The sequence below is a fragment of the Polistes canadensis genome, unplaced genomic scaffold, assembly GCF_001313835.1.
Source record: "Polistes canadensis isolate GaletaPanama2010 unplaced genomic scaffold, ASM131383v1 scaffold_95, whole genome shotgun sequence".
NCBI classification, from domain to species: Eukaryota; Metazoa; Arthropoda; class Insecta; order Hymenoptera; family Vespidae; genus Polistes; species Polistes canadensis.
The window spans coordinates 489,392-502,155 of record NW_014569642.1 but is presented as its reverse complement, the minus strand read 5'-3'; the positions used below and the strand labels follow the sequence as shown (position 1 = coordinate 502,155).

Below are 12,764 nucleotides of genomic sequence, written 5' to 3'. Positions count from 1 at the left end.
AACGTACTCTTAGAAGTGTGTTCAACACCGGTAGCGTTTCACATTCCGCGACTGCATTTCTGCAATCCACCGGCGCCAAACTCACCGTCAACAGCACCAATAAATGTCGACATATATTTTAACGTCGGGATTATAAATTTCAGCGTAGATTTCATCGTTTTCGTCTTCACGAAAACATTCCGCGGAGTTGGAAGAGAGAGAAGCGTTTGATTTTGGGACGCTCCTTTGATAGCAGACAATAAATATGTCCTCCTACGTTTTAGAAATGTACGAGTTTGAAGATTCGTTACTTTGGATCATTTTTTGAGAGAATCGAAACGAACAAAGAAATATTAATACAAAATAATAATAATAATAATAATGATTGTTTGTTTAAATATCATTTATTATATATTGTATAGCTATAAATTATGCCCTAATGCAGTTATCACGAGATATTTATATATATATATACAAATTAAATCTCATCATTAATATCTACGAATTATGATTATAATAATTTACAGTGATACACGTTATAACAATTACAATGGATTACATTACAGTATGTGCGTGCGTGCGTGCGTGCGTGCGTGCATGCGTGCATGCGTGCGTGCGTGTAGACATTTGCTCGCATGTTAACGCGTTCATGGGAATGTTCTTATTTACAGACAAAATTTGATCGACTTAAAACGATCAATACGAATATATAACTCTCGACACATTGTAGAAATAATAAACATCTTTTAATATAATCATCATAATAACCATATTTATCTTAAAACTTTCAACTCGGAATACCCAACGAAAAGCCCTGAAAAATGATAGCACTTAATCTTAATTCTCTTATGTTAGACATCATTTTTCGTAAATTCCGAATAACACTCACAAGTAGTTTGTACGATCATTCGATTTGTGTTTGCGTCCCGTTAACCTGAACTGATTTCAGGACAAAAATCTAAGAATTTCAGAGAAGAATTAAAGAACATCCAGCTCGATTAAACTAATGACAACCACAACGATCGGCAACCATATCCTCGTACGTTTTTAAAATAACGTTCTCGTTATCGTCATAGAAAAGTATGGTAGTACTGAGCAATTTCGTGGGTACACAAGAAGGCATTTCAACGCCATCCACCAAACCCAATGAATGAACGATACCTTGTACAGTGGCATGATTTGTTGGTTGTTGTTCTTGACTCAACGGTGACTGGCAAAGACCCTTGCAGTGATAAGCGGAGTATCCTTTGGGTGCAATTATAGAGGAAGAAAGCCCAATTTCCGTAAAATCAACGTAAAGCTCGTATCTCGAACAGGCGGTCGTGTTTCTGTGTCTCCATATGGGACTCTGTCTCTTCGTTAATCTTCTTTCTCTGCGTTCATTCGTATTATCTTTCTCGGATACTTCACTTAATTTCTCGCGCAACATGGCTCTCTCGTAAATTTCCATTGAGGTTAAAACTTGTCTCCTTTTCGTCCTATGTGAGACTATTTTCTTAGGACATTTTCTAATGTAATTTGTATCTCGTCTATCACGTTCCATGGAATCTTCCCGCCAAATTGATTCGGGCCCTTTGTGTTTCCTCTTCTTTCTCGTGAATGTTTCCTTCTCGTGTCTCTGTACCAACAAAGGATCTTCCAACTCGCCCTTCTCTTCTATCTGTTCATCAGCGAAACGTATATCATCGTTCTTTCCATACGTGTAGTACTCCGGAACGATTTTCATTCCAGATCGCCTCTCTTTACCGTCGTCGTTAAAGAGAACCAAAATCGGTTGTTTGTTGTGCCGAGATTCACTTCGCCGAAAAAACTCGACATTCACCTCGTCGTCGAATAAAGTCGTAACTGTTACCAATAGACCGAGATTTCGATCGCTATTCACCCAGGACAGTACCGCTTCCTTGACGTTTAACACCTGTATACAGTTACGTTATCATTGTCTTTTTCATCATTTTAACCATAATAGATTTTGTTTTCTCTTCTTATGTCTATTCAATTTCAATTGGTTAGGAAGATTTCGGTTTAGAAGAAAAACAAAAGTGGGGTAAGCACTTGGAGAAGGTTGTTCGAAGTTTTGAGTCTCAACAAAATTTGTTTTCAAAATAAAAATGAATTTGATCGTACGAAAAATTTGTTTTTATGCAGAGCTCAAAACTTTTCAATTAATTCATGTATTTGAATTTAATCAATTCCTTTTTTTTTTTACTGTTTTCGAAGAGAGAGGTCACTTACCTGCCAACCAAAAGTATGTGCCTCAACATAATGAATATTGAGCAACTTGTGACGACTCGGTTCAGCCAGATTTCTCTCATCCAATACTTGATAGACTCTTAACTGATAACAAGTGATTATCTTGTAAAACGTGAAGATCAAACAAGGAAAATCGTTAGTTTTCTTCGACACTTACCAAATAATATGACGACGTAAGCGTTGCTGGCGGCTCCGTTTTCGCGACTATTTTCTTTCTGTAAAGATGTAATTCGGCTTCCAAAACCGACTCATTTACTTCCAGGCCGGACACGTTAAAGAAATAAAAATAAGACAAGGAGGTATCTACGAAACAGAAATAATTAATTACTATGTTTTTTCTATGCAAATTATCACGTGGAAAAAAATTAGGCAGTACAAATTGGGGGATTAAAAGCAGAAATATTTTGTTCAAGTATGCACCAATTCCATAAAAATATAATTATCTATAATATATATTATTATATTAATTAATTATATGAGACAGTGTGGATTAAATTAATAAATTTTTTAAAATAAAAATAAAATAATGTTATTACTGGATATATGAGAAGGATCATCGTGTTAAATAAAGCAATTTACCCTTTTCAATGAAACTCCGTACGACTTTAGCGTTATAAGGGTTTCGTCCTCGTGTGACACCACTCTCATCGGCAATAGTATTGTACAGTTCCATCATGAACTGGGGTGGCACTTTATGATGAGCCAATTTATCACCCTGGCCACGAATACCAAAGATCTGTAATTTTATAATAATTTTCATCAATATTTTCATCGCCAAATTTCACGTACTCACATACGGGCGCATTCGTCTTTTTTAACCAAATTACTTCTCAATGATGTAAATAAAAAAAAAAAAAAAAAAAAAAAAACAAAAAAAAAAAAGAAAGAACGTTATAAATCAAGACGGACCTTTTTCAACTTTTCCAATTCGTCTTCTCGTTTTTTCTCGTTACCATTCTCGTTACCATTCTCGTTACCATTCTCGTTACCATTCTCGTTACCATTCTCGTTTCCTTCATTGGGTTTACTGAAAGACAAAGTTAACCCCTCCTCCGTCCTCTCCAAATTTTGATCGTTATCCTTAAATATATCTGAGGGATATGTGTCTTTCTCTCTGGGAGAAAGATGCATTGACAATGACATCATTGGTATCACTAACAATAGCAACAATGCACTTCGCGTCTTCATCGATACGTCTTAAGTTTGATTAGAAACAAACAAGAAATCCCTTAGCTATAAACAGATATGATATCTTCGAAGTGGTAAACATGAACAACTAAATGTATCCTTTCGAACAGTTGGCTTTCGATCTTCGGGGCGACAAATCTGCTTTCTAATGGTAACACAAAATGTTATGTTAGTCATATCGATAGAAACACTATTCTTCGAATATTCTTCGAATATATTCTTCGTTGTTTATATAAATCTATAGAAATTTTTGTGTGTTTTTTCTAATTATCATTATTATTATAATTATTATAATAATCAGATTGATCGGTAAATAAAAAAGAAATCAACATTTTCGTACAACGAAGATGTTTCGATGTTTCTATACAAATGACTCACCCTTAAATAATATTTGATTATACGTGTATATGTGATACAACAAATAATCCCGAATTGGACACCTCTAGATTGATTACGAAACAAGGAAGAAATATGAAAATACACCGTGTTGCTTTTCTGTTAGTCTCGTTCGAAAAAAAGAACGGATAGCTTTGCTTCACCGGACACTTTGCCGAACTCAACGGGACGCTAAGTGGCATATGGGAGGTTTTCGCTGCGAGGAGTCACCTTTATGCTATGCCGGGAGTTGTTCCTTCCCCCGCATTACTCCCCGCTCGACATTGGCGCTTCTCTTTCTTATACACACATACGCATTTATATATACAGAGCCATATCCAAGTCCTTAACTTGTCCTCCGCATAATTGTCAACAACGGCAACACACCTTGACCCTTTAACCCACTGTCAAAACAATATTTCTATATCTTTATTTTTTTCATCTTTATGCTAAAATATCTCGAAAAATACTTCCAATTTGTTTACTTCTCTCTTACTATTATTATTATTTTTATAAAAAGAAGTTGATCAATTTTAAGTACAAATTTAGTTCATCTTTAATATTTCCTCTCATTTTAATCTACTCTTTTTAAAAATCTGTAGAAAACAATTTAGTTTTATACACTTTCGTCAAACTATTACTCTTATGTGTTATTGCCATCAAATCATTTTGTTTGTATGAATTTTAAATAATATCTCTCATAAAAACAAATTAATTATTTGTAGTCCTAAGAGTTGATTTATCTAGCAGATAAATGATAAATATTTGTTTTCCAGAAATTTGGAAGGAACGGTATTGTAGGCCCCAAACTTTCTTATCAACATTGTGAAAATTTATGTTTGAAAGAAGAAAAGAAAATATTTTCAATCTATTAATAAAGTAATAACGATCTTTTTTTTTGTTTTGTACTTTTCTGTTCTCGGTAAAGTGACTTTTGAGACACCCCTTCTCTTACTCTCTCTTTCTATATATTATTTGTGTGTGTGTGTGTGTTATTGAGACGATAGAAATGGCAAAGCGATGATGACAGTGCCGAGCTATTATAAAAAGCACGACGTTTCCTAAATTCTACGGATTCGTAAGCATCGAGCTATGCCCGCGACACGATATTTAGGTGGATGAACGTTTTAGATAATTCGTTGGTCTCTTCTTCTTCTTCTTCTTCGTCTTCTTCTTCTTCTTCTTCTTCTTCTTCTTCTTCTTCTTCTTCTTCTTCTTCTTCTTCTTCTTCTTCTGCTTGTCTTTTTCTTTTTTATTTTATTTTATTTTTTTTTATTTTAATACGAGGGCGATGACTGATCACAAGTCACGAGCGTATTTTTATGAACCGTTCGCCCACGTTTTCTTTCCTCGCGTATCGAGACTGTCGCCTCGAATTTCATTTAGTTTCGGTCTTTTACTTCTAACTGCATTGCTTGGGAATAACGTATGCGACGAGAACTCATGCTAAACAAGTAAGTACGTATATATATATAAAATATAAGATATCCTAACATTTGAATTCAGAGGTAACAATTAAGTTACTTATCTTTATATTACGATTTAGATATTTTATAATATTAATAATCTATTAGATTGTGTCCTAAAAATTGACTACTTTTTTTCATTAATTAGTTTTACACGTATAAAATTGTCTATTCTGTTATTTATATATATTTGTATATTTTTAAATATATTTATATGTATATTATTATACGTTCGGTATGATATAAGGATATAACATTTCATATTGTTAGATCAAAAAATTTCCAAAATTTATTTGAAAATAATTCATTATTATTTGATGATTTAACCTATACATCATTACAACTATTATACGCAAGGACAATAAACATCCTGCCAATTAAAGTAGTGAATTTAATGAATGAATTCTCTTTAGAAAAGAAGACATTACAAAATTTATTAGCCACGTAACTAAATGATAGAGATCTAAAATAAAATGAAATAAAAAATAAAAAATAAAATTAGATGGATCTTAACATCTCGTTCATTCGCTAAACGTAAAAGGATATTATCTATCCTAAGAACATCTTCGTCTCCGATTCTTATTTTTTCTTGTTGATCAAAAAATTGGCATCTTTTTCAACGATGATTATACGCAAATGCATTCCGTTATTTGTATCACTTCGCGTTTCGATCCTCGTCGAGTTCTAAAAGAACGTTTATCGTGTTATACTATTTTCTTTTTCAAATATATATTTTTATCCAATAAAAATATGTTTATATTTAAAACATACAAATGATCGTACCTGTATTCGTGAACTTTGAATCTCGCAGGTGTGCAAGTATGTTGTTTGGAATAAAGACCAGCTAAACATCTGGCTGGGTCTCGTTTGTCACGTAAAATGCAAGTTTCTGTTTCGTTTCCAGGACAACCTCCAACACATTGACCAACATTGATTTCCTGGAGAAATACAATCAGAACAAATATCGTCTTAAGATCAATTGAACAATCCTTTGAAAATTTATTTCATACCACTTACTCTGATTATAGGTTTGACGTCGGTCGTATTGGTACCCTCTTTAATCTCAACTTCACTGAAATCCAACACTTTTTCCATATGATCCATTCGATGACAATTACCGACGCAACTGCATTTCTCAATAACTGGATACACTTCGTCTCCTTGAAAACATAAACATTTTTTAAATATTATTTACATTAGAATTTCCAATGATACTTCGTTTATATTTTATTTACCATTTGGTCCTTTAACGCTGACTGTGTTATTTCTTGTAGGTTTGCAACCAAGATCTTAAAAAAAACAACAAACAAAACATATATATAAATAATATTATGATTATTTGAATAAAATATATTATAATTTAATTAGATTGGTGCAATAATAATCATCACTTTTAAATGTCAAATTGAATGTAATAATATTTTTCTGTTATCCGGTGTATACCAAGAAATTTCGTGCCATTTTATACAATAGAAACAAATGGTATACACGAATTTCAAAATAATTAAATTATTTCAAATTCATTGGAGAGAAATCCTATATAATTATTTTCCAACCGCCAAGCAAATATTATTCTTGATAAATATTTGATAAATAATTGACAATACCTTTGCCGCAATGTCCTATGCAAACCCCAACATCGATAATGACCTGATACGGTGTACCAGAATGTAAAAGATGCGTATAGGATTCTCTTTTACAAGAGGAATCTGAAGAACAATCGCAAGCATCAACAGCCTCGATAATACGAACTCCCTGCAATGTGGATACTCTTTCCAGTCTAGCAGCCCTTGGCCGACAGTGACCATCTTGCGAACATCTCTACAAATATTACAACAAATATTTTTTTTCTCTAACAATATATCATCAAAAATATAAATTTAAATCATCCATCCAGAGAGATCTTAAGGAATTGAAAAATACTGATAATAAAACTCTTGGTTCGTGTAAACGTATCATGTTAATCACGTAACATGTTAATCACGTTACATGTTAATCACGTTACATGTTAATCACTCTTTTCATATTCCTTATAATATGAAAATAGATTGAATAATTATTTGTGTGTTTTCTTTCTCTTAGGGATATTATAATAATTTCTTAAGGATAGATCGAATATATTATTTTTCATATGGATCATTTGCCCTCCTGGATCTTAAAGGAACGTGATTCTTGGGATTTAGTATGTGGACAGGCTGGCGCCCACGTTTGCTGACCCAAGACGATTCGACCTTCCAAGGACGCAAAACACATCGTCCTCAAGCAGCCCTCTTTCCTCTCCTCTCTCTTCTCCTTTGCATATCGCGTGCAACACCATCATCTTCTCAACTTGTTTCTCACTCCTGGAGAGAAGCGTGGGTGAGCTGCAAGATCGTAAATACACCAATCGGATTGCATTACGTGACGAAAATAACCTCCTCCACCCAAGCAAGGAAGCGATACGCGAAGGAACACTCCAAATACTCATCCTCTGAACAGGATCTATTTCTTCGGATCTTCTCATATTGAACTCAAACATATACCAAAAGTTTCTCATTATTTTTTCTCTATTACTCTATTAATAAATAATAGAAAATTACTTTTAAACATTATAATAACGAAAAGCATAGATCATTTTGTAGTATCAACGATGAATCCTTACCATTTTTTTTTTTTTTAATATTAATGTTAAATCATTATAAAATAACTTTACAATCGACTTAAAAGAAGATACATATAAAATAAAATTATTCTATACGTGCACGCGCGTATCAAATTTAAATAATAATATATATTAATTAAATACACTAATGATAATACAATATATTATCATTTTCAATATATGTTTTATTATGTATTTTTAATATGCACGATAACTTTAAGGTAAACTACCTTACCGCGCGACCGACATGATTAATTATATTATATTTCATTTTTAAGAAAAAAAAAAAAAACAAAAAATAATGTTTCAATATTATTTTTGTAATGTTTAATATTTTCTTTTGTCATTAATTACTATTTCGTTGAAAAATATCATTTATCTGTATATTATCTACATTACTTTCTACATTTTTCTACTGTATTAATTTTTTTTTCAAATTGTTCTGTTTCTTTAGAATAAAAAGATGAATAATTTTTTGTATAGTTAAAAAACCCCATCAAACGTATGGTGTGAGCTGTTGGTAGAATCGTGCAGATTGTTCGATCGCGCGATATCTGGCGTGGCCACATTCCAGCTTCTGGATTGGTCAAACTCATGCGTCATAAATCTGCAATATGTTCCAGTCCTTTCTTAACCCTTCATGGCCCTTGGCATAATCGGCCGATATTACTGGACTCTCAAACCATATATACTCCTCTCAATATCAAAATTCTTTCGAAACCGAACTTTGAAATATATCTGCTTGTACTGCACGCTGTAATCAGGTTTCTATTTTTCTTTTTTCTTCTCTGTCTTTGTACTTTGATTTATAGAAATACAAGATCGTAAATTCAAACGATTCTATATTTCACTGATTGTCAAATTATAATTATTTGAAAATAACCACAAATTATTGTAAAACTCATTCAAGGACGAAATAATCATATAGGTATTGTTTAAATTCATTTTATAAGTCAACATGCACATTTATCATTATTGAAAACGTATTTAGATTGTCTAAAATATTTTAAAAATTTTTCATCGTACGCGTGCAGATATACTTATAGTATTATTCTGATCATTTATACATTTTCGATTATTTTTAGTATTAAAAAAATCTTCAAAATATTTTCTTATCGGATGAGGCTTTCGATAAGCGTAGTTCTGACCTTATAGGATCACTTATTGTTGAAATTTGTTGAATTTGTCTGGTTTTTTGGCGAGTTCAATGACCACCTAATTGCCGACATTATTTTTTTCTTTTCCTTTATTTTCTTTTCTTTTCTTTTGCAATTTTCTGATTTATTTTCAAACAAAGTTGCCCTGGCATTCTCCATTTTCAAACAACCATAAGAATCCAGAGCGTGGAATTCGAATGAGACTCATGGACCGGTTCGATAAACTTCAATCCGGCAGGATGGGCTTTTTGTTCGTATGGAACCTGATGCGGCAATCAGCCGCACAGTGTTTTTGCACCTGGTGCATCCCGCTAATATGAGTCACAGATTACGCATAGTCACGTAGGCCCTCCCGAATGCTGCTGCATTCCTGCTTCAATATGCACCTAAAATCTCTTTTATTTTTGTTCTAAGTCTTTCCCATAACATCTCCATTATCATCCCTTGATCCTCATTTTATTAGACTTTTATTAAATATATTCTTAAGATAGCATTTAATAACATTTCGTTTAAGATGTTGATAAGATTTCAATCACGAATCATAGATGAAATTAATTTCATTATTTTATAGTAAATTAAATATTAGGAGTGTTCTTACTGTAAATATGTTTTTAAAAGATTGTTTCAAAGCAAATTGTAGATATTTTAAAAATTAAATTAAATAATTTTTCAAATCATTTTTGTATCAACTAATTTTCCTGCGTTTTCTTGATTTACGTTAAAAAATGTTTCCTGGTTTGATTGAAAATATTTACCTGAACAGCCGGTTTGCTAGCATCGCCGGGATCGTCGGAAACATGTCGAGGACAGAGCTTTCGACAATGTCCGATATCAATTTGTATAACTTCTCCAGATATTCCTAAAAATAATTAAATGCATTAATACTCTGAAGAGAACGAACATAAAAATCATAAATATATATTTAGACATAATTTTATAAATATTGAAATATCCATTGAATATTCTATATTGACATATCTATATGGAGATTAGGAAGTACTGTGACTACTGTATTTTTAATATATAATTCGAAAATTTTGTAATACTTTGCATTTATTTATTCTACAACCACAAATATTATTGGAATTTATTTTCTGATTGCTAAAAATTGTCCTTTTACGTATATTATAATTCAATATCATGAATAAAAATTAAAGTTTTATTATAAATGTGATGTAAATGATGTCATATAAACAGAGTCTTAAATGAAATAAATCGTAAGAATTAACAATGATAGGTTCTTATAAAATTAAATTAAATAGTCAACAGGGTGAGAGAGAAAAAATTTGTTCTATCGATTTATTTTTCTACGATTTAATTATGAAATCGTAAAAAAATATATACAAGCAAATGCTTATATAAAATTTCCTCTTAAATTAATAACTGCACTAGAGTTACATTCATTTTTCAAATAAATCTACTGACGTATGTGTTTAACTATGATATATTGTCGGCAATTTAGTGAACCCACAAATAACACTTCCACGAAATATTAATCCCTTCATTCTCAATCTCTTACATACGAACTCATTTCTCAAGTTGATATCTCTCGAGGTCCGCAAGATTTTATTACGGTCAATGAATCGAAGAAGAGGAATATTCTTATGATTAATATATGGTCAAAGCGATCCGCCGATAAGAAATTCTGGTCGTCGAAACGAGCCGGCATTCTAAATCACGAATTAGTGATGATGTGTGCTCGTATGTGTATATGTGTTATGCGAAAATACCGGACGTTCCATCACCCTCGACATCGACACCGGGCGTCAATTGATTGAACACCCAATAATAATTTTGCTCGATGGTGTCCAACGAAGACAAGGTCATATTTTCTAACGACGAACGAGCCCATGATGCATTATGCAACCCACTTTTTACTTTTTTTTCGCTAAGGAATTGCTTACGTAATGTTAACGCGATATATGTCCATTTTCCGCATAATTTTCATTTATAAAATGTAAATTAAAAGTAATATTAATCAAATATAACTTACCATAACCGACGTCGATCAGTTTCTCATGCCTTGCACAGCAAAGATGTTGCCGTATTTCCTCCGTATGAGCTTTTCCCGCCAAATCCTTCTCGCTGAAAGCTACAAAACAAACGAATTTTTTCGAAATTAATTGATTCATTTCAAAACTATCAGTATCAATCTTTAATCGTTAAGAAATAAATAGTTACTAGTAAGAAACTATATTGCAATCAATTATAATAGATTTTCTCTGTGTGATTTAGATGAAATAGAAAAAAAAAAGATAGACAAATTCTTTAACAAGAAATAGTTATTACGTTGTCGCACAACCTGCTAGTGTGGATAGCCTACCTAATCGTATATTGGCGAGAAAAATCAGAGCAAAACTGCCGAGGACGCTCCACCATCCCCTCGTGCTTTGCATTCGCATCGGTACGAAAATAAAGATGGACCTTTATTTATAAAGAAAAAAAAGAACAAACCAAATTCTACGATACAATTGATAAACTATAATTTTGTATTTGTTCTTTCTCTCTCTCTCTCTCTCTCTCTCTCTCTCTCTCTCTCTCTCTACCCCTCTCTCCTTCTCTCTAATCTAGTTATCAGGTTAATCAACTATAACGTGTAATTATCACTGTCGTTATCTCATTAGAAATATTTGCTGAAGTGACTAGAGGATAAAACGTTTTTGTAACACGCGGACTAGCCTAGGAAATGAATTGCTCAAAGAAGACTTAGACCGTACGATCGATCACGATATCGGTTCTTGCCCACGCAGGTTGCGATCTGCGGGAAGACTGGCCGTCTGGTTGGTGCTACCAGCTCAGATCTCGCTCAGACGGTGAGGCGTCCGGCTGACAGCCGGATCTCTATTAATCTCGTTTGGTACGGAACGTCGGGGGCCTCCTGATGAGCCGTCCATCACTTTGCCTTTGCCGACTTTGCCGGCAATCACTCCGAGATCATTTAGCTGAACCTGCTCGCTTGCTTGCCCGCTTGCCTGCCCACTTGCTTGCCCACTTGCTTGGCCACTTGCTTGCCTGCCTGCCTGCTTGCTTGCTTGCTTGCTTGCTTGCTTGCTTGCTTGCTTGCCTATCTGTCTGTTCTTATCTTACACATCCGACCAAATCAGTTATTTTACATCTACAATGACGTATAGATTTTATATCAATATCGTTAATATTCACATATACAGTTGACGGAAGTCATGAAACCAAACCGTTTAAACATCACAATTGGTTAACTCCAATTTTACATAATTATTGTTTTACCTGATTTTCTTCTCGTGTCATCATCATGTTTATAGATGAACATTTTTTACATTTGAAACAATGTATATCTCCGATATTAATTTATGATCGATTTAAAGATTTCTCTAAATTCAAATGAACGATATTGTTTAACTGTGAGTTTAACAATAAGTAAGTATTTGTCGCAACAAAATTTAATTAAGAAATGGAATTTTTGGTAATTACAACTATAGAGGGAGCGTTCTTGATAGATCGACATTTTTTATAACTCTACAAAATATTTTCAATTAGAAATTGCATTAAATTTTAAGTGATCAGTTAGAATGATCAATTTAAACCGCTTTTATATTTTACTTTAAATTTAATAGCATGTTTCCTAATGTTTTCATTTACTCTGTAGAACGTCAGCAAAATAGTTTTCATATTAATTAATCATATTCAAAATTATAATATGTTACAAAATTATTAAGAAAAAGAAAATTTTGC

General features: G+C 32.7%; 2 protein-coding genes across 3 annotated transcripts; both read right to left on the bottom strand.

The window, feature by feature from the left end:
- Positions 1–402: 402 nt before the first annotated feature.
- LOC106787212 (growth/differentiation factor 10-like) lies at positions 403–5,011 on the bottom strand. Its single transcript, XM_014749393.1, has 6 exons — positions 3,796–5,011; positions 3,139–3,562; positions 2,809–2,965; positions 2,387–2,532; positions 2,212–2,313; positions 403–1,894 (listed from the first exon to the last, which is right to left on the bottom strand). The coding sequence occupies exons 2-6, from the start codon at positions 3,415–3,417 to the stop codon at positions 983–985; spliced, it is 1,596 nt and encodes a 531-aa protein (XP_014604879.1). The 5' UTR covers positions 3,418–3,562; positions 3,796–5,011; the 3' UTR covers positions 403–982.
- Positions 5,012–5,523: 512 nt separating this feature from the next.
- Positions 5,524–11,911, bottom strand: LOC106787213. Of its 2 annotated transcripts, XM_014749395.1 has the most exons (9): positions 11,774–11,911; positions 11,380–11,480; positions 11,050–11,148; positions 9,812–9,915; positions 6,866–7,079; positions 6,494–6,547; positions 6,276–6,418; positions 6,042–6,196; positions 5,699–5,942 (listed from the first exon to the last, which is right to left on the bottom strand). In XM_014749395.1, the coding sequence occupies exons 2-9, from the start codon at positions 11,456–11,458 to the stop codon at positions 5,885–5,887; spliced, it is 906 nt and encodes a 301-aa protein (XP_014604881.1). In that variant the 5' UTR covers positions 11,459–11,480; positions 11,774–11,911; the 3' UTR covers positions 5,699–5,884. The 2 variants fall into 2 exon arrangements, with proteins under 2 accessions (XP_014604880.1, XP_014604881.1); XM_014749394.1 differs by having other exon boundaries at positions 5,524–5,942; positions 11,380–11,909.
- Between the last annotated feature and the right edge of the window lie 853 nt (positions 11,912–12,764).